At 36.9% G+C, this 27056-nt stretch overlaps 1 protein-coding gene across 1 annotated transcript in view; it reads right to left on the reverse strand.

The window, feature by feature from the left end:
* The window catches only part of SPEF2 (sperm flagellar 2), a gene marked incomplete at both ends in the record, with an annotated part of 167901 nt that overhangs the window by 136282 nt on the left and 4563 nt on the right, over positions 1-27056 (reverse strand). The window contains 5 exons of the mRNA XM_079702960.1: positions 2766-2952; positions 7567-7631; positions 9204-9344; positions 13157-13409; positions 20935-21037. Coding sequence (XP_079559086.1) covers positions 2766-2952; positions 7567-7631; positions 9204-9344; positions 13157-13409; positions 20935-21037 — 749 coding nt within the window. The remainder of the gene's footprint in view (positions 1-2765; positions 2953-7566; positions 7632-9203; positions 9345-13156; positions 13410-20934; positions 21038-27056) is intronic.

The raw sequence follows: 27056 nt of genomic DNA on the forward strand, positions 1-27056 counted from the left end.
GTTGGTCCAAGAACCACACTTTGAGAACCACTGGAGTAGATCAAACTGAGAGGACTAACTAGTTTTCCATGTTTTCATTTAAAAGTTCCATTTTTGATAGTATCAATTGATACAGAAGAAACATTTGAAACAATTCAGTATCCTTCCATGATAAAAATTCTCAACAAATTAGGTATAGAAGGAATGTAGCTCAACATAATAAAGGTCATATATGATAAGCTCACAGTTAACATCATACCTAAAGCTATAATGCTAAAAGCTTTTAGATTTTCACCATTCCTCTAAGATCAAAAATAAGACAAGTATGCCCACTCTCACCACTTCTATTGGTACTGGAAGTCCTAACCAGGGAAACTGGTAAGAAAGAGAAAAAAAAGGCATCCAAATCAGAAAGGAAGAGGTAAAACATCTCTGTTTGCAGATGACATGATCTTACATATAGAAAACTCTAAAGACTGACTAAAAAAAAATGTCAGAACCAAAAAACAAATTCAGTAGTTTCAGTATACAAAATAAACATATAAAAATCGTTTGCATTCCTACATACTAACAATGAACTATCTGAAAAACAATCCCATTTACAATAGCATCAAAAATAATAAAATATTTAAGAATAAATTCAACCAAGGAGGCAAAAGATCCACACTGAAAACTATAAAACATTAATTAAAGGAATTGAAGAAGACACAAATAAATGGAAAAGATATCCCATGTTCCTGGATTGGAAGAATTAATAATGTTAAAATGCCCATAATACCTAAAGTGATCTACAGATTCAATGCAATTCCTATCAAAATTCCAATGGCATTTTTTACAGAAATAGAAAAACAATACTAAAATTCATATGGAGCCACAAAAGACTCCAGACAGCCAAAGCAATCTTGAGTAAGAAGAACAGAACTGTAGGCATGACACTTCCTGATTTCAAAATATATTACAAAATATATTACAGAGATGCAGTATTCAAAACAGTATGGTACTGACATAAAAACAGACATATAGACAAGTGAAAGAGAAGAAAGAGCCGAGAAATATATCTACATGTGTACAGTCAATTGATCTTCAATAAGGATGCCAAGGCTATACAATGGGGAAAGGACAGTCTCTACAACAAATGGTGCTGGGAGAACTGGATATCCACATACAGGAGAATGATACTGTACCCTCATCTCACACCATATATAAAAATCAATTCAAAATGGATTAGAGACTTACGCATAAGACCTAAAACTATAAAACTACTAGAAGCAAAATAGGGAAAAACATTTCTTGACACTAGTCTAGGCAATTATTTTTTTAACACAACCCCAAAAGTACAGGCAACAAAAGTAAAAATAGACAAGTGGGATTTGATCTAGCTAGAAATTCTGCATAGAAAATGAGACAATCGAAAGAGTGAAGAGGAAACCTACAAAATGGGGGAAATTACTATTTGCAAACCATACATTTTGGTTAATATCCAAAATATGTAAGGAATTCAAATAACTCAATAGCCAAACACCAAATAACCCAATTTAAAAAATGGTCAAAGGACCTGAACAGACATTTCCCAAAAGAAGACAAACAAATGGCCAACAGGTATTTGAAAAGATGATCAACGATACTAATCATCAGAGAAATGCAAATCAAAACCGAATAAGATATCACCTCATATCTGTTAGAATGGCTATTATCAAAAAATATAAAATAAAAGCAAGAGATAACAAGTGTTGGCAAGAATGTGGTGAAAAGGGAATCCTTGTAAACTGTTGGTGGGAAGGTAAATTTGTACAGCCACTATGTATAGTGTTTACTTGAAAAATTAGAAATAGAACTAACATATGACCCAGTAATCCTAATTCTGGGTACATATCCAAAGGAAACGAAATCAGTATCTCAGAGAGTTGTTTACACCCCCCATGTTCACTGCAGCGCTATTCACAATGGCCATGATATAGAAACAACATAAGTGTCCATTGATGGATAAATGGATAAAGAAAATGTGAGACACAAACATACACACATATATGTATGTATATATATGGAATACTGTCAGCCTTAAAAAAGAAGAAAATCCTGTCAGTTGTGACAACATGTTTGAACTTGGAGGACATTATGTTAAATGAAATAAAAGCCAGACATAGAAAGACAAACACTGCATGATCTCACTTAAATGTGGAATCTAAAAAAGTTGAACTTATAAAAATAGATCTTAAGTATTCTCACCAAATACACACACAAAAATGGTAACTTTTTTTTTTTTTTTGGTGAGGTGATGGGTGTGTTAATTAGTTTGATTATGGTAATCATTTCACAATGTATTCATATATCAAAACATCACATTATACATCTTAAATATATACAAGTTTTATTTGTCAATTATACCTAATAAAACTGGGATGAAAAGTTTTCTTTTATCTCTAAATGTAACAACAGATATACATGGCTGACATAGATTTTAGATTCCTATTTTGTCAGTATTTTTTATTGTGGTAAAATAAGCATAACATAAAATTTACCATTTCAATTCATTTTTAAATATACAATTCAATGTACAATTAAGTAAATTCACAATTCTGTATAACCATTACCAGATTTTAGATTCTTTAGTAAATGTTTTATGTAGATTTATTTTCTGAATGTTATTTGCTGTTATGATGTGAGGATGTGACATTGATTCAGAGTAGCACATAATACATACATAAGATACACATATGTGTGTAAAAAAGACTACATTTTGTAAAATCTTCCAGCACTATTATTCAATCAACAATTAAATATCTTACCTCTTGTGCTTCATGGGCTATTAACTGGTCCATTAAAAGTCTCCGCCGTCTTTTCTCCCTTTGCTCTCGTGCAAAAGCATCTTCTTTGAGGCGCTTTTGGATTTTTTTAATGTAGTCATCATCCGAATAAGTGCTTAACAAATCAGCAGTTGTCTGGCCTGTTGTATCTAAAGAAGTCTTGGATGCACTAAGGACAATAGTTTTTATTTAAATTTTAAAAAATAACTCAATGACACACCACTACTTGTGACTGTGGAGGAAGACCTCTGGAGATGGCTCCCTTGAATGCTCTGTTCATTTATTAATACAAGCATTGAAGCAAATATTAGAACTTCAGTGTGAGATCCACAGCTTACCAACAGATTCCATTTGCCTCACCCCATTTCTGGACTCTGTATCTGTGAGGTCCTTAGCATAGCCTTCTTTCTAGGCCTGGAGCCTACTTACTTACTCTTTTACTTCTCATGACCTTCACTGTGCCCAGAGATTCTGGATTTCTCCCCCTCTTCTTCCTGCTGGCTCTAGGCCTCCTGCCTCCCCGGCTTGGAGTCAAGAGTAAGGCAATATTGATAACCCAAGTGTCAGGGAAGGCATACTTCTACAAGAGTCGGCCAGGTACACTAATGTGAGGACCCTGAGAGTACTTCCATGGATGGTTCTGTCCACTACAACTCTCCTCTCACCTATGTGAATGCAAGTTGCTCTGTGAGCTCCCACTAACTTTCCGACTCCTTAGGGCAGCAGCCCAGCTCTTACTAGAAGCTCAGCAGTGGAGAGTTGACTTGCACCATGGGTCTGACCTAGCCCCTTGCCCAAGTCCTGCAGACCCAGGTGAGAAAATCTACCTTGGGGCTCTTGTCCTACCTCATGTCCAGAACTCACAGATCAGGAAGAGTTGGTGGTCTCACCAACAGAAAGCAAACACACTCAATTTAGTGAGGCAAATGGTGGCTTAGTACAGAATTTATAGATTCATTCAAAAGTTGCCTTTAAAAGTAAAAGATACATTTTTATGTACATAAGTTTCAAATAATCAATTCTCATCTGCATACTCTTTAAAAAATAAAAAGAATACAACACTACAATGGTATAAGATATAACGTTACTTGCCAAGAAATAATGACTTTTAATATTATGAATAATTATTATTATTAATGTCATAAGTTATTGATGTGTTCAGTTTAAAATATAACATAATCTTATTCAAAAGACAAGGACACATTATTATGGCATGCAGGGATTAAACAGTCATCAATTCTCATATAGACAGAAGTGTTCTTATAAAAGCATAGCTAATTCATGTTTAATGAATAATCACACATGTTGTTTTTAATCTGAAGCCATGCAGTTTCATTAACTCAAAGATCAAAATCATTTACATAGTTGAATTAAAATTCTTAAATTATCATTAGTTCTGTTTAATAATCACATAGTTATGGTACGGATATTTTATTATAGTTCATTATTTGTACATTTGCTGCTTCCAGTTGAACTCTGAGCACAGAAGAAAAGTGTCCTAGTTTACTCTCCTGTGTACCTGTGCCTCATAGTCCTGACATGTAGCTAATGTCTGCTAAATTTCAAATAATATGCTGAGAAGCACTATACAAGTATAATGTAACTTAAAAAATCACACATTGAAATTCTGGTTATTTTATCAGCAGGGGCTCAACCTTCGACTGTATTCTGTCACTGAGAGTCACTGAGCAGAAACTGTGTAGCTAACAAAGCCTCAGTAAGATCAAAGACAAATTTTAACCCTATTTATTTATTAAGATTTAGTGCAATTAAGTATTTATGAAAATTTTGTGGCATAACTTTTTCAGATCCTTCATCAAAATCCTTACTATATTTTTACTTAAATGTGTTGTTTAAAAGATTTTGCCTCAGATTGAGCATGGGTTAATAGCTCTCTCAACACTGTATTTATGTCACCAACAATATACTTAAGATACTGGTTCTTCTTTGTTCATCAATCAGTCTGTCCAACCATCCATACATACACCCATCTGCTGTCTTATGCCAATTAAGGCCTGAAGAAAGCTACGTGATATTTACTTGAATAAATATGCATTTTACTGAGATGTGGGTTTCTTGAGGGCAATAATTATGTTTTCTTTATATCTGTTTGCTTGCCAGGCCTCCATAGAGTTAATAATTGTATGTGTATGAATTATTAGTGATAGGAACCTTGGCCAAATTTGTGCATATATATAAGCAGTTGCTAGAAGGAGACTAAGGTAAATCTATGAATCCAAATGTCAGATTACAGCAGCCAACAGCCTCTGCCAAAGAAACAAATAGCAGATGGCATTTATTATTTGTCTTAAAAAATAAAGAAATAGTTCATGTGGGGAAAAAGCAGCAGTGGTTGTTCTTGCATTGTTCTCACTGAGACATCATTTCATTCTTTCACAAAAGACAAAAGATAGACTTTGAAGTGACATCTCTGGGAAAGTCTTTCAAAGGCAGGCTGTGAAAGGGGCAGCTGTAGACATTGCTCCTAAGGTCAACCCAAGAGATGATTTTAGTGCTCTCTGTCATCAAGTAGTGTGAAGTTTCTGGAAAAGCCCAGAACATGCTTGATTCTAAGCTAAGGATTCAGAATGAATTAAAGAAGCAGTGGTCAATAACAGAGATTAAGAAAGGCCATATTGTACCATAGCTCTTTTTTCTTTAAAAGTTTGCTCTAGACCAGTGCTTCTCAACATTTTTTATTTGGGGGTGCATCAGAAAAAAATGTCCTTTGTGAAGTGTACTGGAAGGGATTTGGAGTCACAGATGGGGCTGCTCACAGTCACAGGTGACTGGTCTAGACTAGGGACTCTAGCTGCCCCAGGCCGTATCCTGCTGCTCTAAGAAGTGAGGATGTCCATATCTCATGGGCCTGCAGCGGTAAATCTCTGGCAAGACCAAGTGGAGGCTTCTGCAGAGAAAGGACTTGTGATAGACACTTCTATTTCCCTCCCTTTTCCCTCAAAACAGAGCCACGGTTTTATTCAGGAAAACAACTTACCCAGCTAAAGTCTACAATTCCCAGCCTCCCATTCTGCTAGGTATGGCCACGTGACTGAATTCTGACTAATAAGGCATAAGCAGAAATGTTATATGAGGCTTCTGGGAAGGCTCGTATAAGAAGCTATTTCGGATTGGATATCCACTTTTTGCCTCTCCTCCTTCCTGATATTGGAACGTGGGTCAAATGGCCGGAGCCTCGGAAGCTATCTCTTATTTGTGAATGTGACTTTGAAGACAGAAACCACACATCAGGACAGTGGAACTAAAAGGAAGGCTCAGTCCTTGTTGACCTTGGAGCAGCAACACATGCCCTGGGCTGCTTACCTTCTGATTTCTATTAATATTACAGGAGAGAGAAGTAAATATCCATCTAATTTAACCCACTCTGGTTTCGGGGTTTCTAAGCTAACTGATAGAGAGGCCTTGGTTCAGGTTGGGTTGGGAAGGCAGTGAGGATCAGGGTGAATGTTTGTACAGGAAGGATCTTTAAAACACTGAACCACGGACAGGGCAAGGACACTAAAGAATCAGAATGGATGCTGGTACAGGGATTGGGAGATGCTGTTGTGCTTGGTGTTGAGTCTGGTTGCTAAACTGTGTGGAAATCGAGGTGTCCCAAGAAAGGGGTGGGCTGCAGGGCTTCAGAGAATACCATTCACAAAAAGCAACAGAGTGTTTCAATATTTTAAGATAGTCATTCTGGTGGACACCATCCGTTTGTCACTCCAGAGCATGTGGCTGCTGAGATGAGTGAAAGAGTTGGAAGAAGTGGAGTGGTTTCATGGGCCAAGGTCAAGGGTGGGTGTGGCGGGGGTCAGGTGGCAGCTGCATGGGGGAGTAAGGCTTGGGTTGTGGTTATTTTAGGAGTGAGGTGAGCACTGATGAATATGGGGCGGGCTCAGGGTAGGGCATCAGGAGTTTCTGCAGAGGGAAGGGGGAAAGGCAAATAATGTATACATTCTTCATTCTGCTTCACTTTCCTTTCACACTTGACTTCCTCACCACTTCTCCTTCTAGTTTATTCTTATTCCTCCTCATTTGACTCTATTCCCTCTCCTCAAAAATATTAATATGGAACTGAAGTATATAATTCATGTATATTTTTCTTCTTTAAGAGATTTATTTCTTATTCTATAAAACATAAATGAGTAGAGTTTAGATAGTTTCCATGAAAAAAATGCAGAGAAGTTCAAGCTGTTCCTATATGTGTAGTCCCTAATCAATTATTTTCTGTGAGGCAATGACCCCTAATAGGAAACAAAAGGGGAGATCTTTATCTTTAGGGAAAAGAAGCCCATTAACCAGGCACTTTCTGTAAAGAACTCATTGAACTGTTTTAGTGACATTCAGTCAACAAACTCATTCAACAACTTTTTACTGCTGGTCCCTGTGCTAAATGCTGAGGATGCAACATGATGGCAACCAAACCAGAGTCTAATAATGGCTTTTTTGTGACAAATGTAAATTAATAGTAACTTGAAAAAATGTTAGTGAGTGTTTAAAAAGTATGTGTGAACTTACAAGGGTAAGTATAACATAGAAAAATAAATTAACCTCACATCTCATAATAGCCACTTTCCCTTTTGATTTTACAAAAATTGTTAATGAACAACTAATCTGAATTTTAGCTCATTTATCTTCCTTAATATACGCTCTTAATGAAGATTCTAGAAGGTGAAAACATCTTTGGAATAGCTATTTCAGGTAAACTATTTCTAAATATTCAAAAGTTAAAGTAGAATGGAATGCAGTTTTGTGATTACTGAGATAATTTGCATCCTACCTTTCTTTTGCTTGGAGATCCTTTTTTATTAATGCTTCAAACTTCTTAATCTCATTGGCCACATCCTTTAAAGGAAATTCATTATCAGTTTTTCACCTCTAAAAAAGCATGGAAAATTTTCATTTACCACATTCATTCAAACTTATAAAGTGACATGCATTACTAATTCAAGCTAATTAGGAAGCAAGATCTGAAAAGCTACATTCTAGAATATTTTTCTATTCTGATTTGTTACTTTTAGACTAGGCTAAATATATCTAAAAGAAGGTGAAAATTGCCTAACCCGAATCATTCAGTTCACAAGTCTAGCTCTGACAGTATATCAAAGGGCATTTAATGAGAATAAAGTTTATCAAACAGTCAGGACATGCATTGTTAATTACAATTCTTTTAAATGAGAATAAGCACTTTTTTGGACATAAATATTTCTTTAAAGTTATCTTGAGTGTTTTAAACATTTAAGGTTGTGCAACCTTACTTACACTATTAATTTGCTCTCTGAAAATTAATTTTAGCTAATCCTCTGCCTACAGCAAATCCTTATTAATAAGCTTTAATCAACTCAGGGAAACATGAGAATTAAATACTTTTACTAAAATGGGGTCAGAAAAAAAGCCTCTGTGGGTAGTACTTTTTAGAATCTAACTATAGGATTTTTTAATATTAAAAAAGTGAATTAATATAAAATGCGATGGATTTAGAAATCAGAGAGACCTCTCAATCTCTGCTTTAACAGCATTGTGTACTTGGGTAAAACGTCAGTTTTCTGAGTCTCAGTTTCCTTACCTAAAAAATGGGGAAAATAGGGCTTCCCTGGTGGCGCAGTGGTTGAGAGTCTGCCTGCCGATGCAGGGGACACGGGTTCGTGCCCCGGTCTGGGAAGATCCCACATGCCACGGAGCGTCTGGGCCCGTGAGCCATGGCCGCTGAGCCTGCGCATCCGGAGCCTGTGCTCCGCAACGGGAGAGGCCACAACAGTGAGAGGCCCGTGTACCACAAAAAAAAAAAAAAAAATGGGGAAAATAATACCTTACTTAGAGAATTATTTACAAATTAAAGATGATGTGAAGTGCTCAATCCACAGCCTGGCATATAGCAGGTGATCAATAAATGGTAGTTATTAATCTTTTTTCTTAAGGGAGAGAATATCCCTAACAATCATTATAGCAGTATACGGTGTAGATTGCAGGAATTAACATTTCTAGGTTTCATAGAAAGACAGTGTAGCATGGGGAGGAGGTATTGAGGAAAAGCAAATAGTAAGAATGGCACATGCATGGTATGGGTACCTGGACTGGCCCCTGTTGTACCCATGGGTATCATGACCCATTACAACAGCACCCACTCTGGCATAGTTTGTTAGTGACCACAGAATCCACAACACAGGAGCCACACAGGTTCTGTCATTTAATAGAATTTGTCATCCCCGTCCTAAAGCTACATTCTCTGTTTCTGAACAAATAACTATAAAATGGATTGGATATGCATATGGTGGAGGAGTTTTAAATGAGAAGGGACAATACCAGAAGTAATTTGAAAAGGAAGTAGGGAGTTCAGGGAAGTCGCTATATGTTTTAGGGGAAGATCATCCTTTCATTAAGATAAACACAACAGATTATTAAAGGGTTACCACTTACCTCTGCCTCTTTTTTCTTTTTCAACATTTTTTGAGTGTCAAGTGCTTTCAGAATACGGTTTGATGCGGGTTTAGGAGTCTGTATGATAGCTGCTTGGATTTTAGCCATTATTTCATTTTGTCGTCTTCTGCTCAAGCGTTGCTAAATATCCCATACACATTAGTTTAGTTATTCAGTTCATCAGAATAATATGCAATGTTATACACTCACAGGTACACAGATACACAAATTTCCATTGAAATTTTCAGAACTCAGCAATTAACCAATTGACTGGGTGTTACAACTGTGTAACGTTAGGAAGCATGTGTCAATATAACTTATTTTGAAAAGTATGATATTGAAACACAATTTTGGAATCCCCAAATTATGCCGATCAAATGTGTGTATTTTCATTCTGGATAGCAACCCTCCCCCATATCACTAAAGCATCTGAAGCATTCATTTCTACCAGACAACTTAAAAAGAGGTCAAGTTGTCCCACTGTTCCAAAGAATGGCAGTTCTAGTTCTTAGCCACAGGGAGATGCGACCATCAGCAAAGGTGGAGACAGAGAAAGGGGAAAAGTGAAGGAGAGAAAGGTGAGAGCAGGCAGAGCATGAGGCCTGTACCAGGAACTGGCAACTCGGGCTGGATTCATGCTTATGCATTGCGTAATATAGACATAAGTGGCAAACAATATACTATGCACTAATGAGTTTCTGGAAAAATTGTTCTATAAAACTTTTTAGATTTTAAAAGATCTTTGTTTTTCCTGGAGTTTTTGAAATTTTTCAAGTTTCTCAAAATGCATGTGGACAAGATCTTCATTCGTGTGTTTATATCTTTCTTGAAACCTATGTGTAACATGCATCAGATTGAAATCAGTTTGACGTGGTATCAGGTTTCTATGTCTCTAAATGAAGAAAGCATTTCAAGAAGGTTCCATTATTAGAGAAAAAAGAGTATATTGTCATTATAAGCACACATAAAATTTGCCTTCAAAATAAAATTTCTATGAATTACTACTGTTGATGTCCCATACCAATCACTCACACCCTTAATTGATGTAAGGACAATAAAAATGCATGATTTGAATGTTTTCTTACAAAAGTCTCATGTATGCTTTTATAATTAAACTTTTTGCCCTGAGTTTAATTTTCAGTGAATGGTATTTGTATCCTTACAAATACATTTTCATAAAAATAATTTATAAAACCAATTTCAACATAAAAGAGATAATATAAGAAGCTAGATTCTTTCCATTACTTAAGCCACTTCCTAGTAAAAAGTGAAGAAATAATGAAAACTTCCAGGCCACTGGCAAGTAGGGTACAATAGTAAAAGAAAATGAACTCTCAGTGATGATTGTGAAGTGGGACACAGAGCAATGGTTAACGTATTTAACTAAAACTTTTATATTCGAAAGTAATCTACTTAGAAGCTGATGACTTACAAATCATTTTTTTTAAATGGTACCATTGCTCAAACCATTCTTGGTCCTTCTTTTCTAAAACTGCCTCAGTAGATACTGACACTTACTCAGAAGATCAGTTAAGGCCCTGTGAGCTGTCTTTAAGCACTTACACACACCCCTGCTCTTTTCACTGTTAAAAATGTCCTGGCCTCCATCTTCACAGTGGCAACGAACATGTAAGGTCCTTCAACATCCTACCACCCCACTTCAACATATATATATATATATATTTTTTTCTTCAACTTAATTCTATTTCCCCCCAGCCCAGGAAATATCCATTGAGCCATCAAATAGCCTGCTATTAAATGTGTGGAGTCAGCGTGCCTATGTTTGAGGTTTAGCTCTACTACCTACTAGCTTCATGAAGTTGAGCAAGTTACCTAATCTCTCCCAGTTTCATCATCTGTAAAATGGGAATAATAAAAGTACCTATCTCATAAGATGGTTGTGAAGGTCAAATGAGATAATATACATAAAGCACCTGGAACAGGGCCTGGCATCTCACTATGTATGTTCAATAAATTTTCATCATTATTGATATTAATATGTAATAGACACCTGCATCTTCCTCCACCTATATCAAAGAAAAAAGCATCTCTGCTTTTTTCATAAGATATCTCCTCCTTCATCTGAACCATTGATTCATTCTTCCTCTTTTCTTCCCCAGAGGGTCTCCTTCCACTTGGGTCCTCACACCACTCATCACCTGCCACTGAATCTTTTTCTCAATTGCCAAGTTGTCCCAGTCTCCATGTCCATAAAATGAACAAATAATCTCACACTTCTGTTGAGCTTCTTTCCTGCAGCTACTGTTATTCTCTCTTCTCCTTTATCTCCACGTGTCTTGAAAGAATGCTCCATTCTTCCTCATCTCCACTGCAATCCACACCACTCTGCTGAAACATTTTTCTCTCCCCAAAATGTAAGCTCTAAGAGAATTGGGGTTTTTCCTGTACTACTCACTGTGTGAGTGCCTGACATAAAGTAGGAGCCCAACAGATCTTTGTTCAATAAATGAGTAATTGACTTTGGAAAGTCACCGTGGCCAACATTAAATCCAATGGATTTTTGTTTGGACGCAGCTCCACAGCACTTGTAGCACTTGTTTACACTTACTGTTTTATATTTTACAAAGAATTTTCTTATATATTGTTTTTCTTGAACTTACCAAAAAACCTAACTCTCAGGCAGGTAGAGATAAACATCCTTGTTTTTACACTTGGAAAAAGTGAGACTGAGACTGTTCCAGGGACTGACCCAAAGTTAACCAGCTTGCACGTGAAGGAAGCAGGAGGAGATACTAAGTTATTGACTTTCAGCCTAATCTAATTTCTAGCTCTCTGTGGGTGCTGAGTTCATTCTGCTACCAGACTCATAAGGATGTCCACCAGGAGTAGACAAATCTAAAAGTGGAAGTAGCTCTCACATTTATTGTCATTGATGCTTCAAATTAAATTTTAAAATTCAATTATTTTCATTTATTTTTGTGCATTGCATCAGTACAGTACTCCCCATTATCCTACAGACCTGGAAAAGTTAATGGCCTTCACTTATCATAAGGAAACAGCACAGGAACTACAGAGATTTGTCAACTAAAGAGTTGTATCAAATAATCAAGAGACACTTAATGAGTATTTGTAGTGTTGAAAGCATTGTACTAGGCATATTTCTCGAACTTGAGGAACTAAAAATCTTGTGAGGCCATATGACAGATAAATAATGAAAGTTAGTCAGTACTATTAGTGAGAGGAGGTTAACACCAAAGAGTAACAATTACCTGTGCCCTACGAGCTCCGCAGAAAGAGTCCATGTATACTGGGAAGGCTGCACAGAGTAGATGGAGGAAAGTTTGGGGGAAGCGGAGAGAGAAGAAGGGTGAGCTTGGGTGGTAGAGAGGGAAGAGCAGAAATATACAAGTCCTATTCAAGGACAGGCTGCCAATCAATGTAGAAGAAAGACTTTATGCTGAGGGTTATGAAGAAATAAAGTTAGAAAGACAGAATGAGACTCTTTCGTGAAAGAACTTGGATGCTAGTCTAATTTGGTGACAAGATTATTTGTAAATTAGCAGGTGTCTGAGCAGAAGAAACCAACAAAAGTGGAACTGAGGGCAGATTCACCTAGCGGTTGATTAACCTCCAGTAGAAAGCCTGAAGATCGGAAGCCGCATTAGTAGGTTACTGCAGTAGCTCAGCAGTAGGTCTGAGCAGATAGGATAGGGGTAGAAATGGAAAGAGAGGAGCAGGCATAAAAAGCACTGGGAATTAGGAGCAAACAATTGATAAGTTATTGGCAAGTGGTGGATAGGATAGAGAGAGGCATCAAAAATGGATAAATGAATTGAAAATCTTAATAAAAAATAAAACCCAAATATGGCCAGTAACATACATCAGGGACATATATGCCTGATGGGGCTTCTTTGGGAATGCAACATCACTGCTGTGTTCCTTTACCAAGCTTTATATTGTGATATGCTTATAATGTTTCTTTATGTACTTACATCTTGAAAAGTCTTGCTTTTCATGTTTTGAACTTTTGTATTTGTCAGGCATTGCATCGTTTGCATTTCCACTCCAGTCAGCACACCTTTCTTTTTTCTCTGGAGAGCAATGTACAATTGATATAAGAGTTTCGTGGCTGCCCCAGGCTTTTCTGTGATGATATTGTGGGCCACATTCTGATCAAACTGCACACCCAGAAGGTGAAGTGTGGGCTCCAAGTGAGAAAAATTATTAAGTTTGGCACTTGAAATCCTAGGCATTAAAATATTTTACATAATTAGACACTGAAATAAAGCAAACAACAAATATCAGAGGTATTACCATGATCCCATATTATGAATTATCCCATGTTCTTTTAAATATGCCAATCCTCTCTAAAACCACTTAATCATGTAGATACATTGAGATTTTGTGTATTGTCCTAACTCCATGCATTTATTTCTCTTGAATGGCTAAACTAAAACCATTAATTTCATATACTCTTCTACTTAAATAGATGCTAGAATTTCTGCAAGAAGTCAGTACAAAAACATAACTAAATGCCTTCTTCTAAATGGAAAAACTTAACTATTGTTTTGAAAAATATTTTACTCAGAAGACAAAATTGCAATTTAAATGTCCATTTCTTTAAGTGGTGTCATTACTAGAACCTGAAAATAACCTTATTTTCAGTTGCAGTGACAACTCTCACAGTAATCCCCTCAGGCATTATCAGAAATATTTAATTAAATAACATTAGCTATACAACTAAATTAGTTATGTAATCTTCACTGTACACTTCATATTACTTCTTCAAGAATCGCTAAAGACTTTCTAAAATATATGTATTATTGAATCACCTATTATCAAATTAGGCTCACATTTTAGAAGAAATTCATTAATTCATTTATTAATTTACTCTCTCAACTATGCCAATAATTTATTTAATTTAATAAATTTTTATAAATTTATTAAAGTCTTACAAAGATGACACCCTGCCCTTTAGGAGTTCATAGTGGGAAAACAGATGAATAACAAGTAGTGATAAATTGATGTAACTGTTGTAATAGAGGTCTCAAAGGACCTAGGGCTGTCAGTAAGCCTATGCATCCAGTGGCAGAAAGAATGCAAAAGATGTTAGATGCAATTTCAACTTTTGTGCCTCTCTGTGATCAAACTGTATGCAAATGTCAATTTTAACCACTGGTCTATTTTCTCCTTACTTTAACTTCCAAAAACTCAGTGACATTCTTTGATGGAAAAAATACACTGAATACTTAAATATAAGTCAAAGTCACATCCTCTCCCTGAAAAAAGATGATACTTTAGAACAGAGGGAGTTGGCAGAATTTCTAATATTATAGAGTTACTCACTCAATAACTTCATTTTGGACTATAATATTATTTGGGGAAGATACAATGACCTTTAATGACCTCAACTGAATGTTTAGAAGCTGAAAGAGATCACTTAGCACTTCTTTTTAAAATTTATTTAATTAATTAATTTATTTTTGGCTGCATTGGGTCTTTGTTGCTGCGTGCAGGCTTTCTCTAGTTGCAGCGAGTGGGGGCTACTCTTCATTGCGGTGCATGGGCTTCTCTTGCTGCGGAGCAGAGGCTCTAGGCATTCAAGCTTCAGTAGTTGTTGCACGTGGGCTCAGTAGTTGTGGCTCGTGGACTCTGGAGCACAGGCTCAGTAATTATGGCACATGGGCTTAGTTGCTCCAAGGCATGTGGTATCCTCCCAAGCCAGGGATCAAACCTGTGTCCCCTGCACTGGCAAGCGGATTCTTAACCACTGAGCCATGAGGGAAGCCCAATTAGCACTTCTTAAACTTTATATACTGTTCCTAGTATATTATTTCTCAAGAGATAGCTCTCAAGCAGTGGTTCTAAACATTTTTTTTTTAAATCACATATACCATCCTTTGGAAATCTGATGAGAGCTATGAAACTTTTTCCACAGGAAAGAAAACACACATTCATGCAGATATACAAAATGTGTATACCATTTGCTGGTATTTGTGAACCTCCTAAAATCTAGTCTAAAAGTGACTGTTAGCTGCCAAGGAGGTGGATCTGGGGAAATATAGGAATGATTTCTAAATATAAATAAGGAGCCAGTATCATGGAAAGGCCAATGTCAACAAATGTAGTGACACAAGACACTGAATTCCTTTTCCAGTTCTGTGGTGTAACTTATCGTCCTATTTCCTGTATTTGGTTAAGTATATTTAGTGTGGCATACCACATCAACCAAACTTTGAATGAAATATTTTAAATTGATAAAGAGAAACAGATCTTAGAGGGGATAAGAAGAGATAAGGAATGCTACAAGGTAATCTTATCAACAAAAAGGGTAAAACATTTCTTTAGGTCTTCTCATGTCATGTCCAGTTTTGCAATTTTTTCCCCCACAAATGACCTTACAGTTTGAGATAAAAAACACTGGACTAAAATGATTAGGGTACAGCAGACCATGTTTTGAAGAGTCTTATTGTGACAGAGGATGGTCAAATCAAAGACCTGTGTTCACATTCCTTGGATGGGCACCTGGCATCCCCTTTTGATCTTCCATCACAGTTCATCCTTTCATGTCCTTCTTATCCTAGGAGTCCTGTATGCCTTGTCCACTACACTTACTTGGAAAGATATGACCTGAGAACGACTTTTCAGAGATTTTGCCTGGGTCATAAGCTTGGGCTTCAGAGGTTAGAGGCACCACAATTCGGGAGGGAGAATCCAAAAACAAACACTATTCATTCCCAAATTTTATCAAAATTTAGCCCTGTACCCAATAAAAGTGAAGAACACTTCCCCTCCTCTTTCTTGTATTGCGCAACCCCCAGAATGCAGTGTAGCCTGCTAACACTATGGTTCAGTGACACAGTAGGCTTTAAAATGGCTTTTACGGTCTGGCCGAAGTGTCCAGGTGTAATAGTATTTCCCCCAGAAGCTTTTAATATATACTCTAAATTTCCAACCAAAATTTTGGGAATATAACTGGTGTGTAAATTGGTGGAGTCCACTCTTGTTACAGTATATGCTCAATCAGTATAACATGATAATCAACAGTTGTTTTTGAACCCAGAGAATCCACTGGGACATCTTTGCTCTGAAGACATAGCATATGATGTAAATGATGACCCCTGAGGGGATAAGGAGTGTATTCTGGGAAAAGTCTTCTCCCTCTCTACTTGCAGTCCTTATTTGCCAAGGGATTACCAATCTCCTCTCCTCCTTGCCACCTGGTGAGGGAATACATCTCACAAGGTAATTAGAAGCTGCCCTCCCAAGGGATATCCATGTTCCTTTACTTTTTATTCTTTTAACTAATCTGCTCATTTTTCACCCTCTGAGATGGGCTAAAGATATCCCAAAACAGAATTCTCTCAGAGTTAGATGAGTTATTCTTAGGATTAAGTAATTCCCAAAGCAAATAACTTCAAATTATTAGCAACATAGATTTAGTTTACTGTTAACATTTCAGGCTAAAGATCCTAGAAAATATTACACAAAAATCCCCAAATCATGAGCTCTGGCACTAGCTAGCTGTCTAAAAACCAGGCTTTACAAAGAAGGGTTCTTTTCCCCGCTAAATACACTATTACAAAGATCATATCCACAGATTTACTAATTCTTGCCTTCTTTAAAATACCATGTGCCCTGGAAAAAATGTGGGTTGTTCCAGGAACGAAAGATGGATAGTATTTTGTTGTCAGGACAAGTAGGTCCCTCTCCCCATGTTAAGAAAAGTAATGACTCAGTGGAACAGAAAGTGAGTCCTTTGCAGTGAGTGAAAGGCAGGACTGCTACACATGATAATACTCAGGGCACACACTTGTGCAGGGGCAGGGCAATACCTGGCATGAGGTTGTTTTATCCAAAAAGGGGCTTCTTTTTCTTTGCAGAGAGGTCTCTCTGTTCACTAAGACCTGTGTCTTCATGGTTACCTCCATCCATATGGGGTCCCTATTTCCATTTCACACAAAGGCCTTCCATGGCCTGGCTAACAAGAGCCAACTTAGTACACGTGAAATACTGCATGCATGATCTGATCAGTATGGTTCTTTAAGTTTTCTGTACCGAACCAGATATACTTTCTGAAATTATTCATTTATTTAATAGAGAAACATTAGTGTGTGCCTGCTATGGTCCAGGGACAATGCCTGGAGCACAGAGAATAAACATACTATTCAACTTTGAGTAACTTTGCAATCTAGTTAAGGAGTAAACATTCATATATTCATTATCAAACATTATTTGGGCTCCTTCACATGGCAGTAACTCTGATAAGAACTGACATATAAATAAACAATTATAACTTAATGTGATATAAAAAAGGGATGTCCAAAGTGTTATTAAAACAAAGAGAAAAAAAAGAAAACAAAGAAAACAAAGAGGAAAAGAAAATTAAATCTGCTAGGGGACCAAACACAGTTTAGAGAAGGGGTGGATTTTTAGCTGGATCTTAAGGATGAATAAAAGTTTCTCATGGTGGAAGTGAAGGACAAATGTTAATATGCAAAGTTGCAAGGCATAACAAAAACACATGACATGTTTGTGGACAAAAGCAGTTTATGTTAGGGTTCCAGACCAGTGGAAAATGCAGCTGGAAAGGTGGATGAGGGTCACACAGGGAAGCATTTTGTAAGACAGGCCTTGAGAAACAGAAACTGGAATATCTAAAGTTTCTTAAGCTGATGGGGAAACCACACTTAAAAATGTGGGTGTAGAGCTCTATCTGCCTACAGAGAAGTTCAAACAAGGTGTCTAAATGCAGGATTTATCAGGATATGCAGCCATTCATTAATTCAAAAAACATGTGCCAGGCCTGTGATGGCCCTGGGGATCCAAAGAAAAATAACTCATACCCATAACTTTAAGGCACTTGAATGTACAATGTACAACGTGAAAGAGACACAAAAAAAGAAACTGACAACAAAGTGACCAGTGTTATAATAAGTAAATGTACAAGATAATTTTATAACTTTCATAAAGGGATAATAAGCAACAACAACAAAAAAAGATTGGAAACCTGGTTACATGCAGACCATCACAAATCGATCTGGTCATATGAGAACTTGTGAGAAAGCAGAAGGAGAAAAGAAGGGCATAGACACTGACTTACCTACCCTGGAAATCTTATACCTTAGAGGTTGATCTTGGCTTCCACTGGAGGGGAGGAAATTAAGGTAGAAGCAGAGTGGGCACAGGGCTAGGAGCTCAGGCAGAGGAGGCAGTTGGGGCTAAGCTGTGAAGGACCGTGTATCCCTTGCCCTTGAGGAAGAGATGTGAGACATGGGGTGTAGGGTATGGGTTAGAATGTTACCCAGTACCCTAAAAGCTTAAGGAATTGTCTGGGATTAGCAACAGAGGCTTATTTGGTATGGAAATGTATTTCCAATCCATGGCTCCTCTTGTATTATACTATTATTACCTGTACAACTAGCATAATCTGGATTGTGAAAGAATGACTCACCTCTAGAATGGAGGTACCAGATTCTTTGGCCTTAAAGTCTTGCAACATAGGTACTGCTCAATGGAAGCCTACCATTCCAAGCAACCAAAAACTAAGAAATACTTGAGTGGGAAATATCAAGTTAAAACATGGAGATGGAGCAGGATGTCAGCAATGGTAGAGCAAGGACCTCCAAAAATCCACTCCTCCATAAAGGCAATAATAAAACTGACAAAAATTATGAAAATCAAATTTTTCATAACTCCAGAAATTATCCAAAGGCTTGTAACAATCTAAGAAACATTTATTTAAGAAAAAACTTAATCTCAGTTAAAACAGAGAGCTTTTGATCATTTTAACTTGCATTATTCCCATTCCCTTCTCCCCAGCTCTACAGTAGCCTTGCAACAATAGAAGCTGTAAAAACCAGCAGCCTAGCAGCCATCAGAGAGGACAAACAGGTTTAAACCTTCTCAGAAAGTCCTATCCTCAGGACATTGTCATTATTTGATATTTTTTAGAGCTCAATCACTGAAAAAAGACTTATTCCTAGGGTATTAGTGAAAAACAATCAGTGGTAATTGTTTAAGATCACAGCTACCTAAGGCAGTGATACCACTGGAGCAAATAAGAGCCTACCCAAAAACTTAAAAGGAAGATATAAGAACAAAATACCCATTGGGCGCTTTGAAAAGCTCTGACATATTCCTGCAGATCTAGAGGGCCATATGCATGTGTAGGAATGTTTGGATAAGCAGGAAAGACAGAAGGAGGCCCAAATCTCTCACCTCTGGCTGATCTTGAGGTCCTGTACAAGCTGGAAGTAAAGGCTAAGGCAGGGTTGTAAACTGTGAAAGCATTGGAGACACCTCAACAAACTCACAGTCTCTCAGTCAGGAAAGGTTTATCAGTTCAAGATATTTTAAAATATCTCTGTTCATTTGCTGAGCTCTGTTCATTTGCTCTATTCACTAAGCTAACCAAGCAGAGTCTTCAGCTGCTGTACACAACAAGGAATACAGACTTTCCAAAATTAGTCCAAGAGAGTCACTAAACAAACAAGAAGCAGCAGCAACAACAACAAACCATGGGAAGGTGGGATAATCTGAGTTAACTCGTATTATTTTAAATGTCTATTTTCAACAATTATGAGACACACAGAGAAAAAGGAAAGTATGGTCCATACATAGGGGGAAAAAAGGTCAATAGAAACTCTCTGAGGAAGGCCAGATGCTATTATAAATGTTAAAAGAACTAAAACAATCCATTTTTTAACCATTAAAAAAGAAAGTATGAGAACAACATCTCAACAAAAATAGAATATCAATAAGGAAATTGAAATTATAAAAATAAGAACCAAGTGGAATTCTAAGGTTGAAAAGTACAGTAACTGAAATGTAAAAATTCACTAGAATAGCTCAACAGGAGATTTGAGTTGTCAGAAGAAAGAATTGGTACACTCATAGATAGATCAACTGAAATTATTTATAGGAGAAACAGAAAGGAAAAAGAATGAAGAAAAATGAACAGAATCTCAAAACACATAAACTCATTCTAATCATGAGAAAAAATATCAGACAAATTCCAACTGAGGAACGATGTATAAAATACCTGACCAGTTATTAATTTTTCTAAACTGTAAAGATTATCAAAAACAAGGAAAGTCTGAGAAAGTATCTCAGCCAAGAAGAATCTAAGGAGACATGGTTATAAAATATAATGTGGTATCCTGGTGAGATACTGGAACAAAAAAGACATTAGATAAAAATTATAACAAATCTTTGGTACAAAATGTACCATATGAATATAAGATGGTAGCAATAGGGGGGACTAGATGTGAACAATATGGGAACTCTCTGTGCTATCTTTGCAATTTTTCTGTAAATCTAAAACTGTTCAAAATAAGAAGTTTATTTTTAAAAATCAACAAAGCCTCAGAGACCTGTGGGATACTGTCAAGTATACCAACATATACATAGTGGGAGTCCCAGAAGGAGAAGAAAGAGAGAAAGAATGGGCAGAAAGAACTTTTGGAGAAATGATGGGTGAAAGCTTCACAAATTTGATAAAACACAGGACTGCAGGAATACAGAAGATATTAAAATGGGGCCCATCTAGAGATGAGGGCTTGCTGCAACCTTATAACTTTGTCTCCTTTGTACTCCTGGGACAATGAAATATGTATATGTGAGGAAGCAGCAATTTCCATACCAATGGATGCTTGTCTGGTTTAGGGGAATCTTGTGGTAAATGATTCTTTAATGTTAACTTTGGGCTAAAACCATCCAAATGCCAAAGGAATTGACCTTTTTTAAAGTAAGGAATAATCTCACTAACCTGCTTTCTGAAAATTCTGCAAAATCATCCTGAAGTGCAAACTTGTGCAAAACTTCTCCAATTAGATAGCCATTGGAAAATGCCTTTGCAAATGACTTGGGACCTGAATTTTAGAACGTAGAGATTAAAAAAGTAAATATAATGTTGTACATAGAGTTTATATATTTTCATTATGTACACAGAGAGTAAAACTTCATAATTTAACTTGAACTCAAAATGCCATGAAAATACTTCTAAAAACATCTTGTAATAACCAAATGAAAATATTGCAGTTTAACAGTAGACATCTTATAAAGACCCCTGAATAAATGTAGATCAGTAGTTGATAACATAAGACATTTTGAAGGAAAAGACAACTTTTGATCAAACCAAACAAAACACAACCGATAAAACATATAACCTTAGATCTAAAAACAAGCACAGGGAAATCAGCTCGGTGCTTTGTGACCAACTAGAGGGGTGGGATAGGGAGGCTGGGAGGGAGGGAGATGCAAGAGGGAAGAGATATGGGAACATATGTATATGTATAACTGATTCACTTTGTTATAAAGCAGAAACTAACACACCATTGTAAAGCAATTATACTCCAATAAAGATTTAAAGAACATAAAAACAAACCCTCAATATATTTTATAAAATTATACTCTAATACCTTAGTTATCAGTAAAACCTGTGGATGATGATTTCATATTCTGGCCAGGTAAGGTACAATCTAACATCTTTAAACCTCAAAACTTAATTTTAACCATCTTGCAATGGAAATTTTACAGAAATCATCTGCAGCTTCTTAAATAAAGCCTGCTGAACATAATCAAGCTTTTCCTTGTTGGCTCCAGGGTTTACTCCAGTCTAGTTGGTGTTCTGTGCAATGATGGAGACAGCCCAGAGGAAGACAGACTTTGGAGCCAGAGATATCTATGCAGGAATCTCGGCTCTGCCTTTTACTAGCTGTGCAACCTCTTCCAAGCTGCTTAAGCTTCCCGAGTTTCTGTCCCCTCAGCATATCTATATCTATCTTGGAGGGCTATTTTAAAGATTAAAGGTAATGTATGAGAATGCCTTGATACCATGCCTGCCACATAGTATGCACATAATGATGAGCGCAGAAAAAGAAATTAAGTGTTAAACAGAATTTGCTTTCTTTAAAAATGTCCTTAGCTTGGGGCCCCTTGTATTTTTCTTATGAAGTGAAGGATATAGGGTTACATGGTATTCAAGAATGATATACAAAGTCTATACATAAAATAAATTATATTATCATAGGACAAAGCCATCATCTCTCAAATGACTTCAAAATCGTCCAAAAATCTTCAATGTATTTCTATCAGAGTCCTTTAGGCAATAGCAATACTAAATATCTATAAAATATTATATATTATCACAGTATTGCAAACTCATTCATCCTGAATTATCCTCTTGTATCTATTTGACTAGTAATAAGGTGGCTATCTGAAAATGAAGAAAAAATAATTTCTTCATGATTTGTAGAACTGATGCTTGGTGCATGGTTGCAGGGAGGTGAGTTGAGTTGCTCCATAAAGGCCACTGTACAGAGACCTTACTCAGAAGACTTCACATTATTATAAGACTCTTGCATATTTGACACCAGCCCACAATTTTGTCCAAAGCTTTCCTAATATCTGTTCTCAAAGTAGTTTATACTCAGTAATACCCCAATTCTTAGGCTAAATCAATATAATTATAAAGTAGTTTAAAAAGATGTCAACTATTCTCACTGATTCTGTTTACTTGGGGTGAGCCCCTAAGCTATCTAGTACTAGAATCTATTGACTGCCTTCTGGCATCATACAGCAGTAGTCTTGGAAGCAACTGAAATCCAAATAGCTCCTTCTGCCCCCAAAAGGCAGAGGTGTGCCATCTCCTCCTGCTGAGTCACTGCAGATTTCTCCTTTCCTCAGAGACTCACCACTGCTGGCCTCCAACGCTGTTCCCTGGTTTTCGGCTGCCACCACTGTCCTCACTGTGCTATCTGGGCTGCTCTGGCTGTGCCTTGCACCTCTTCTGTCTGTTGCTTTCTCCTTTCTGCTTCTTTCCTTTTTCTCTTCTATAGCCCGTCCCTATTCTTAGCTTTCTGAAGTGCCATTGGACATACAGTCATTGTCAGATTATGGATTCCTACTAAAAATCTAAAGACTATTATTTTGTATTCAGGGGCTACTGCTATGTCGCCTTTGGGTGGTCTCATTCCCCCACTCTCACTGGATTTTGCACTTTGCCTATTGTTCCTGTTGACTGAAGACCTGAAATCTAGCCTGTGAATAACTGGGGAATAACTGTATCCTAGTCCATCACTCTCAATTTATCAGGCAAATGGTCTGTAGCAAACTCTTTGCTACAAAAAGTCACTAGAAAAATAAAATCATAATTCACTTCCTTTGAAGTGGCAGGACTTATTAATAAGGCAATTCGGATATGGTTAAAATAGGGGCATTTTGGATATAAAGGTCAAAGAAGAACAGTAAACACATTATTTCACTGTCAAGTAGTTTACTATAAATAAGTATGAAAGCGTGTGTCTGCAGCTCTGTGTGTATTAGACACTTTCAGATTTTTTTTTTCTTTTTTTGCACCACAGGAGCATAGAAGACAATAATGAGTGAAGAGCTATAGCAAACAGCAAAAGTAACAGAGAAAACACATAGAAAAAATGAAAGAGGAGAACAAAGAAGAATACATGCAAGAAATCAGATGAAGAAAAAGCAGATAAGCCAGGAATGTGTAGATTAAAAAGTGTGGAAAGGAAGATAAGAAGCCAGAGAGAGAAAGAGAAATGGAGAGAGGAGAGGTGAGGGAAACAGTAAGGAAAAAAGAAAACTCAGAGGAAAGATGATTTTTTCCCCTTTGGTTTATCAAATTTTCCTTCCCAGTAAACGTTCCGGAATACCATGACTAACTTCATGACGGCCACCTCTGTAAGTTAATTTGCTCTCACAACTGGAATTACGTACAGGAAAGAAGAGGTGGGTTGACTCTAGGATAAGGAGCAATGCAGAATATGAGAAATACATGAACCATGGGAGCCCAGTGACGTTCTTCACCCTGAGCTCTAAAATGATCTACATCTGGGAAACATTGTTCAGCAGTCACTCAGCCATGCCTCCAGTCTTCCAAGCCTCAGATCTGATCCCCATCACTAATGTTTTCATTTGCTGAAATCTTTGATGTGGGCCTTTGTCTACCTTAGGCTGGGACAGAGGGCCAAACGGTCTATGTGTTTCTCCACCTGAGCCAGCTGGAGAAAGCACAAAAGAAGATAAGCCTTCTACATTCCAAATGGTAATGAGGAGAGCACAGGCTCTGGAGAAATATTCTCTAGTTTGACTCTTTGACCATTTATAAGCCCCGGGACTTTGGATAGTTACACAGCCTCAGTGTCCTGTCTTTAAAAGAGTGATGGCGTCTACCTCCTGAGAGTTGGCGTGAGAATTAAATGAGATAATTGCATGTAAAGTGCGTAGCATAATTCCTGGCATATAGTAAGTGCTCACTGATCATTTTATTGTTATTATTACTGCCTCCTAATCTAAGACAACAGGTTATATCAATTACACGATTGTTAAGCTCAGTAATAGATCCTCAATGACTACAGTACAAACATCTTTATTTAAAGGTAACTCAGTACTCAGAGAACAAATATTTGACTCTATCCTTAAATTCAGATACAGGCCTACTCTTGGGGCCAGATAAGCTATAACACTCTCTCCAGTCTGGGGAAGCACATGTAATCAGACATAGTTAATCTTTACAGCAAACCATCTGAGTGGGAGAAATAAAGATAAAACGTAGCCTCACAGCATTTCTGGTCAAGTTTTGCCACCAAATGACTAAAGAGATTTGGGGATTTGCGGATTGTAGACAAGGGGCTATAGACCTACACATTCTAGGCTAAGTGTCCTTTACTCCTCCTTCACTAGAAGATCAAAGACCTAGCCTAGGTTATCAACCACATTTTAAAAGCCAAGCAAATTTACTTTCATTTGAGAGAGAGAAAAGCAGCTGCTGGTGGCTGGGTACTGGCCTGGCCCAGTTAGGCCCTGGTGTTGCTAGGAGTTGGCCCAGCACTCACAGCTAGACCTCGGCCTTCTGCTGAACATAACAATTCCACATCACACCAACACCAGACAAGGCTACTCAGTGACCCTGATGGATTAAGACAAAAACAAAAACTCTCTGTAATCATGTCTGAACTCAACCCGAAACAGTATTGGCCAAAACACAAAAAATGATCAAATATCATCCCCCTATTCTGACTGATATGAGTGGCTGCTGCTTTTTCTTTTTCCTTGCTTTGCTCTCCCCACTTCCTAGATAAGTTTTATTAAGATATCCAATCATAGAGTTGTCTATGCTCCCTTTACCAGTTCCAATTCAGAGCAAAGCGCTGCTTCCTTGAGCCCTCCCCAAAAAACACCTAACACAAACCCAAATGTTATAAGGCCTAACATCCTCTTCTTGAGATGCCCCACAGTTCCTCATGGTATGTGTTACAACAAGTCAGTAAACTCAATTTTGTTCAACTACAGGTGTATCCTGTGCTCTTTGGCTGGAGGACATTGACAATTTCTTTTCTCCCAGTACCAGAATAGGATGATCCATTTTTATACTTTTCTCCTTTGAAGACTTCACCATAATTCTCAAGATTTACTATCTGAAACAAAAATCTCAATTGCTATATTATATAACCTTCTTTAATGGTTAAAATTTGGGGTGGCATTCTTGGAACTTCATATCTTAAAATTTTGACATTGATTTATACAACAGTCTTCCATTATTAGATTTGCTGTCTCAATTTCTAGTCAGCAGAGGCCAAATTTCAATCAAGGAAAATGCTGCTGAACTAACCAGGAAATATCAAATAATTTGTTACATTACATGACAAACCATGTATTTCCTAATGACCCTGAAAGGCTAAAGTATGAGAAAATGTGTGGTTTAATAATACCTGGGGAAAAGAGGAATGAACTAAAAGTCAGCGTACTCAGAATCTGCTACTAACTTTCCACTACCTAGTTGTATAACCCTAAACAAATCTCTACACATATCTGATTTGATTTCCTCATGTGCCAAAGAAGAATTAAATGATGTCTAAGATTCTTTTTCAGATCTAAAATTTTATGTCTCTATGATATGGTAAGGTCACAGGCTAATAAAAGGTCACTACAATACATTATAAAATATGGTATATAAATAAATATTCAATAGGATTTTTTGATATCTCTATTTTTTTCTTAAAATAAAATTTGGTACTTTTGAAAAAATGTGGACATAAGACCTTTAGTGAGTGTACAGGGAACCCAGATTAAGTATAGTTAGTGCACAAGGGGTTAGTTAGTCAGTGCACAAGGGGGTCCAAATTAAGGATGTCCCTAAAATTTGGGACATCAGTAGAAAAAGTCACTCTCTAAAACAAAAACTACTGAGATTTAGTACAAAAGGACAAACTTAGCCACCTATGGAAACCCACTTATAAACCCAATTAACAAGGAATGTAGGCCATCTCTTAAAACTCACAATAATTTATCTATTTAAATTTTTTACTCATCATGTAAATGATAATCTTGAAATGTATTAGTTAAACTTATTCAGAATAGAGATATGTTGCAATGGAAGAAAAATACACAAATATTATAATTTTAGAAGCTTTTGTAGTAGTAGTAACACTGGAAAATATCACTGAACAGTATGATCTCCCCAAGCACTGGGGGAAGAGAAGGAGGAGGGAATCTGACTTTAATCTAATCTAACTTAATCTAATTGAATCTAACCACTCACTGATATCTAGATAAAATATCTCTAGAGCAGAAAAGTAAAACACATCAAGTATTAGCTTGATTTGAGGATTCTTTTGGTAATGTCTAATTTCTAACTGTCAAGGAGCAATTTGATCTATAAATTTGGTCTCCTCCTGAGTGTACCAGCCCACCAAGACTTGCATTACTTTCCTTTGCCAGTATACGTTATTCCGCTGTCCTTTTCCACATGATGAATTGGTACTGTAGCTGATAAAATCAACAGAATGTAATTTCTGTTCGCATGTGACAATTCCTAAGAAGTTGCTTTAAGTAATAAAGCAGAGCTTCTGAAATCACAAAGGTGAGGAT

This window comes from Hyperoodon ampullatus (genome assembly GCF_949752795.1).
Source record: "Hyperoodon ampullatus genome assembly, chromosome: 4".
In the NCBI taxonomy this organism is placed as follows: domain Eukaryota; kingdom Metazoa; phylum Chordata; class Mammalia; order Artiodactyla; family Ziphiidae; genus Hyperoodon; species Hyperoodon ampullatus.